Source organism: Arachis hypogaea, chromosome 11 (assembly GCF_003086295.3).
Source record: "Arachis hypogaea cultivar Tifrunner chromosome 11, arahy.Tifrunner.gnm2.J5K5, whole genome shotgun sequence".
NCBI classification, from domain to species: domain Eukaryota; kingdom Viridiplantae; phylum Streptophyta; class Magnoliopsida; order Fabales; family Fabaceae; genus Arachis; species Arachis hypogaea.
In genome coordinates, this window is record NC_092046.1 from 37,113,228 (window position 1) to 37,119,927 (window position 6,700).

At 30.8% G+C, this 6,700-nt stretch overlaps 1 protein-coding gene across 2 annotated transcripts; it reads left to right on the top strand.

Annotated features, from left to right (window-relative positions):
* The first annotated feature begins 1,947 nt into the window (after positions 1-1,947).
* Positions 1,948-6,294, top strand: LOC112720695 (ras-related protein RABH1b). 2 transcript variants are annotated; one of them, XM_025771737.3, is made up of 6 exons: positions 1,948-2,241; positions 2,858-2,928; positions 3,813-3,901; positions 4,609-4,720; positions 5,350-5,440; positions 5,902-6,294. In XM_025771737.3, exons 1-6 carry the CDS (start codon positions 2,119-2,121, stop codon positions 6,034-6,036), a joined length of 621 nt encoding a protein of 206 aa, XP_025627522.1. In that variant the 5' UTR covers positions 1,948-2,118; the 3' UTR covers positions 6,037-6,294. The 2 variants fall into 2 exon arrangements, with proteins under 2 accessions (XP_025627522.1, XP_025627520.1); XM_025771735.3 differs by lacking the exon at positions 5,350-5,440.
* The last annotated feature ends 406 nt before the right edge of the window (positions 6,295-6,700 follow it).

Sequence of the window (6,700 nt, forward strand, 5' to 3'; positions counted from 1 at the left end):
ACAGAAAATATATTCTCAAATTTTTCTAACAAATTATTTTTGACAGCTAATATTTATCAAAATAAGATTTAAAATTTTTTCACAATTATTTATATGTTAAAAATACTATTTTTGACAAAACTTTTATTAACATATTTTCATAGTTAAAATAGTATCAAAATTTGTTTTTTTTGACGAATTTTAATTCCTTTTTGATACATATAGCTCTCAAAAATAATTTAATATTGTTGTAGTGTATCCATGTCTCTTCTATCAAATATAATTTTGTATCTCTGAGTCCCTGTCTCTGTAAACAAAGCGCAGCTTAAAGTATCGATCCTCTGCTTATAAAATCACCAAAAATCATGTTGTTCATGTTCTAAATCTTTAAGGTGAATTCCAAATACGTTTCTTTGACCCAAAATAATATTTTGCCACTCCAAAAACCTAATAATAACCTCATTATCATGTATTTAAAGATTTATGAATGAAAATGATAATTCTCAAGGCATTATAACGAAAGAAATGGACTTTGTACCAATGTTATACGAAGTTAAGGTCTGAGTTGGCTATTGGTACATTCATACTCATTTTTATGGACAGTCTAGGGCCGGAATTGGCTGTCGGTAATGTCAGTTGAGGGATTGAAAATCGACTCGTGAACTCATAGTCAAAGATATAGAAAGGCATGTGATGTATGCTTTATATAATTGTGTGACACTATATGATAATTGATAATCTAGATGTTGATTCTTGAATAAATGATATATAATGTATTTCACTAATCTCTACTGTAAATCATGTTGCAATTCTCACCCTTATTGTTTTCTTGTGTTGTACCCTTTCTATTTTGAGATTATACAGAAGCTGACCCTAGTGGTGTTCACTGAGTTGTCTAAAATCAAAGAGTTTGTGATAGATTTTACCACCGAAAATATGTACATAGTAAAAATACCTCATACGAATACATATCGTCACTCACCAACACCCACAACGTATTGTTCTCCATTAACTCATGACTCATCTCACCAATCCTCCACACTAGTACATATTAACCATAAGATAAAACCCATACCCAGGATCACTTGGAGAGGCTCTTGCTTCCTTTGTTTAAAAAGTTTCTCCAACATGTTCTGAAGAGAATCCTTTGAAAACCTCATCCGCACTACCAACTAGCATCAACCAAAAGCCCTCCTAAGAGTTTTATGAATTCACTTTAGTTGTTAAATGTTTTAAGCATTTTCATCTTTTGTTATAGCATTTATACTTGAGATTATTATTTTATGCATGTGTGGTTTATGTTTAATGAATTACGAATTCACCCTTTTATCATATGTATTTTTTACGATATGCTTAATTATAAAATGGTCAATAAGATACTCATGCATTAACTAAGTTTAACATCTTACTTAATTTAGCATTTTAAGTGTTTCACAAGTAGGAGTATTACAATATACACTTAATTATGATATTCATATTTGTTAAATATTTCAGGATGTATTATTTTTATTATATTTAAATTATAATATTTTGTTTATTTTATTATAGATTTATTAATAGATAATAACTAAAACATAATAAGTACTTAAATTATTTATAATAAAAAATCATATATATATATATATAATTTTATTGTCATCTTTTATATATATATGTATTTGATCAACATTATAAGTTATAATTAATAAATAGAGAATACATATAATTAATAGTTTTTATATATAAATAAAATTTATACGAACTATAAATTATGTTGATGTTATTTAATTGGACTCGTAAGTTTGAACTAGCGCATAAGCTTTTGAACCGAATTTAATTGTTACAAACATGCTCTATTTGGCATGGCTTGGCTAGTTGGCTTAGTTATGGCCTAAGTGGTATATTTAATTATTTATATAACATATTTGGTCTTGTAATTATTAATTATTAATAACATATATATAATGGATTTTCTTGTTATTAGATGTAATGGTGATAGAACGAGGGCCAGTATTTGGAGAAGAGAAGAAATTGCAGACAGATTCAAATCACGTATACATTGATTGAATCATTTGTTAAGAACTGAGAAATTAAAGAGGGAAGGATGCAAACGGAAGGCGAATTGAATTGAATTTGGAATCTTTTCGTGTGAGATAAAAAATGGCGGGATTGTCAGTGTCCGCTCTTGCGAAATACAAGCTTGTGTTCTTAGGTGATCAGTCCGTCGGAAAAACCAGCATCATTACCCGATTCATGTACGACAAATTCGACAACACCTACCAGGTTTGTTATTCTTTTTCAGATCCAAGATCATGTCTTCGTTTCTCAAGTAAAATTCTGATTTTGATATTCTTCTTGGAGATTAGGAATTGGTTAGGTTATACTCAAACCACTGGTTACTGGCCGGTGATGGTGAATTGATATATAGCATAGAAGGTTGAGGGAAATGATAGAGACAACAAATTAAAATGGTTTCCTGCATGGGTTCTTGGGTAATGAAAATGAAGTAATGTTTGTTTACTAGTTTTTCATTTTTTATCTCTTACATTGAGCCAACACACGCTCCTCTACCATTTGATGCTGTGTGAGACCCATTTGACGTGGATGAGACAAAAATGATTATGAATGTGGTACCTTAACAAAAGTTTTGTCACCATTATTATATATTCTATTTACCGCATCATAGTTTACATATCATTAATTTGCTTTCCATTTTTCAATCTGGGTTATTTAGATAATTCTTATTTTTTGTTCTTATTTCACCCAAATTCTTGATAATTCATGTTGCAATATTAAGATATAATTTGACTAGACTCTATTGTGCAAATTCCAGCATTTATGTGCATTTTATGTATCTTTGGCTAATAAACAAACTTGTTTTTCCTTTTTTTCCAAACAGGCTACAATTGGTATTGATTTTCTATCAAAAACTATGTATCTTGAAGATCGAACCATTCGGCTGCAGTTGTGGTAAGATATGGCATGCTCATCATTTTGGAAATTCTATTGGGAGGTGAATGGGATGGTACTTGTTAACAAATGAAAGAAGGAAGGATTGGGTGGTTTTCCCTCCCATTATATGGTCTTAGTAGAAGAGATAAGGGGACTGTAATTGCTACTATTGTTACCATTTAATCTCTTCACTAAAATAAAGGATATACTAGAATACTAAATGTTGGAATCATGCAGTGATTTTAGATAACAAAGTGTGATTTCCCCATATCCTAAGTGAAGAATGTAAGCACAGGATCTTATACTTTAAAAACACATTCACCTGTATACTTTTAGGGGTATGTGGTTTGTAGAATATTTTTAAATTCTTGAGGACTTACACTGAAAACACATTCCCATATAAGATATTTTTAGTGTAAAATTCCCAAAATTTAAAAGCATTCAACGAATCACAGACCCCTTGGTTCCTTTCCATGTAAAACAAAATATCTCCATGGAGTTGAGGAATCTACAACCCCTCCCTTCCATTTCTTTCTGTTCTTACATACTACTAATCTTTATTTTATTTCTTTTGTATGTCATACTTTATATTTGAATGACTTCAAGAATTTTTTCTCTATATTGTACTCTCAAGATGTGATGTTTAATGTTTACTAAAATCAAAGCTCTTTCATTCTTGTTTTGGAAAATTCTATCCGTTTGTATTAAATTCATTGACTTCTGTTTTGTAGCTTTTTAATCTTACTATAATGTGTTTGTAGTGGCTTTTGACTATTATTATTTAGTATTTTCTCATTTGTTCATCTGGATTCTACTTGAAAGCATAAAATAGGTTTTGAAGTTGATTAATTTATGAATAAACTAAACATGGTGCTACTTGTTGTATATATTGTATGCTACAGGGATACTGCTGGACAAGAACGATTCAGAAGTCTTATTCCAAGCTACATTAGAGATTCATCTGTTGCCGTCATCGTCTATGATGTTGCAAGTAGGGCATTTATATCATATTTTCTTCTCAACTATCTTTTTTTCCCCTGACGGTCTCAACTGTTCCATTCTTGACAAATCATATCTGCTTGCAGCTTTTGTATCAAAACAGAGGTTATTAGTCTACTAAAGTTATTTTTGTTTGGAACCTTAATTAGTTTAAAATGCTTTAAATAGTTGAGTTTTCCATTTGTAATTTTGCTTCCAGAACCTAGAAATAAATAAGACTGATTATCCCTGAAAGGAATATATTTATGCATCTAAGTGGCATATATAGTAAAGTCTTCCGTTTTCTCCTTATGTAAGTGATTCCCGTTTAGCATGACTGAAATTTTCATTTTAAAAATCCAGAAAACAGAACCCTTACACTCATTTTCATCTAAGTTAAGCACCTTAAAATGGATTGCATGCTAAAACTCCTAAAGCTTGAGGATACAACAGTTGACCTCCATTCTCTAACACTATTTATGTAAGTCATTAACATTGAATCAATGTATCTGAATAAAACTGTATCCAGTAGACAAATATACTAATACTTGGATGTACTAAAATGTGACGATGATAGAGGAAGAGAATGGAAGGATTATTTTCTTACCCACCTTCTTGGATCCCTATAGATGAAATTGCTCATGCATACATGATATTTGTTTGTTTTCTAGATTACTTTGACGAATGCTTTTTAATTGTATATTTATTCTTATGATATAGGCCGTCAGACGTTCCTAAACACAGTAAGGTGGATCGAGGAGGTGCGCAGTGAAAGAGGCAACGATGTTATTCTTGTTCTTGTTGGCAACAAAACTGACCTTTTGGACAAGAGGTAGATGCTAATGAATGTTAAACTAACCTGAAAATAAATAGCTTTTTTCTGTCGCTACCTGTTTGGCTTTTTGTTCTCTTTTGTCTAAGATCAATTTGATTGCAATTTTTTTTTAAATGGCCAATTCAACACTTAGGGCATGTTTGGTTCAAAGGTGAAAAGAGAGCCGGGCAGGATTCATTGATGAGTTTCATCCATAGTTTTACACATCAAACATATCCATACTTTTCTCATTGTTTCCTAACTAGGTGTTAAGCTTGGGACGTGTTATGTTTTGGGTAATGTCTCAAGAAGACAAAGAACTCCGAGGATAAATTAAAATATGCTTGGAGAAGGGGTCAAACAAAAGCTTTAAAGAAACTTTTTTTGCTTCCAAAACAGAGGAAAATCAAAGAAATTTTTATTGATGATTTTCAAGCTACTTTTTGTATCTCCCAAGAGAAAAGAGACACAAGATGCACATCTCTACCACCTCATTGTCTTCATCATTTTTAATAGTTTGGCCATAGAGAATTTTTCTATGTGGGATAACAGCCTTTGTTAACTTTTACATTTTTTTCCAATTGCTCATTTCTAGCACAGTCATATCCTTAGAAGTTAGAAGCAATATTTTTTGCATAAATATACAGGCAGGTCTCTACAGAGGATGGGGAAGAAAAGGCACGTGAGCTAAATGTTATGTTTATTGAAGCTAGTGCAAAAGCTGGTTTTAACATAAAGGTAACTAAGTCCCTCTTCTTTTGTCATAGAAATTTAATTTAATTGTTTACCGTCAGGTTGAACATTTGAGAATAAGTTGTTCACTGTGGCATAAACATTGGTAAATGTATTTTTCTTTATGATTAAGCATGGAAGAAAAAATAGATAAAATCTTGTATTTTCAACTATATACCTTATGCACTAGTGTGTTAGGTGTCTTTCAATGAAAGTGAAAAATCTTTTAAATAGATACATTTCCAACCTTTGTTTAGCACTATTTTATTTTATTTTTATTTTTATTAAGTACTATTTATTAGGAAGATTATTTGGAGAATGATTTTGAAGGATCATTCAAAAGGCCACCAATTTTAGTAACCAGAGTAACACCATTTGCCTCCATGTATCTTTATTTATTTATTTCATATTCTATGGTGTTTGACTTATTTATACTACTTTATCTCAAACCTATGTAATATATTTAGGCTCTCTTTCGTAAAATTGCTGCTGCGTTACCCGGAATGGAAACATTATCTTCCTCGAAACAAGATGATATGGTCGATGTCAACCTTAAAACTTCTGGTGGCAATGATTCTCAAGCTGAGGGTGGTTGTTGTTGATCCTGCCTTGTCTTCCAGTTTTTATTTATTTATTTATATTTATTTATTATATTTGTGTATCTGTCTGCTCCATGCTGCCTTGTTTTTGGATGTGTTTGCTTCATATTTGTAGAAAAAAAAGGTTCATTAGTCTTTTTAGACTTTGTTAGCATATGCAAGAGGAAAACAAATTAGACAAAACAAGTGAAGATTCGGCAGTGACAAATTTGTTCTCTTTGTTATATGACTAAATTAATTTAATTGAAAGAATTTTTGTAATGTTCCCGGATCCTTTTGATATTAGAAGATAAATTATCATCTTTTATGTATTATTACTAAAGGTTTGTGAATGCCCTAGGAGAAAGATGGTTGAATCTATGGTTTTTTTTTTTAATTTCCTTTGGCTTTTTGTTTTTCATTATAATAGAAACTTTGTTTTCTCTTTACAATGTGTTTAGGAACAGAGCAACTCTTTATTTTTGGATAGCTGTGACTTTTGAGAAATATACAATGTAGGAGATTTTTTTATTTTGTCTCTTAACGAAATAAAACACAAAAAGAGTAGAGAAGAGAAAATCACAGTTATGTATCCTTATTCAGCCACCATGTGCAATGTGACCTGCATCTAGTCTCCCCACAACAATGAAAAAATTTTCACTATGTTTTACAAAGATTATTGTTCGGT

Coding starts and splice junctions, on each gene's coding strand:
- LOC112720695 (XM_025771735.3), top strand. CDS start 2,119: ATGGCGGGATTGTCAGTGTCCGCTCTTGCGAAATACAAGCTTGTGTTC. Junction 2,242..2,857: donor AATTCGACAACACCTACCAG/GTTTGTTATTCT, acceptor TTTTCCAAACAG/GCTACAATTGGTATTGATTT. Junction 4,721..5,901: donor ACTGACCTTTTGGACAAGAG/GTAGATGCTAAT, acceptor TAATATATTTAG/GCTCTCTTTCGTAAAATTGC.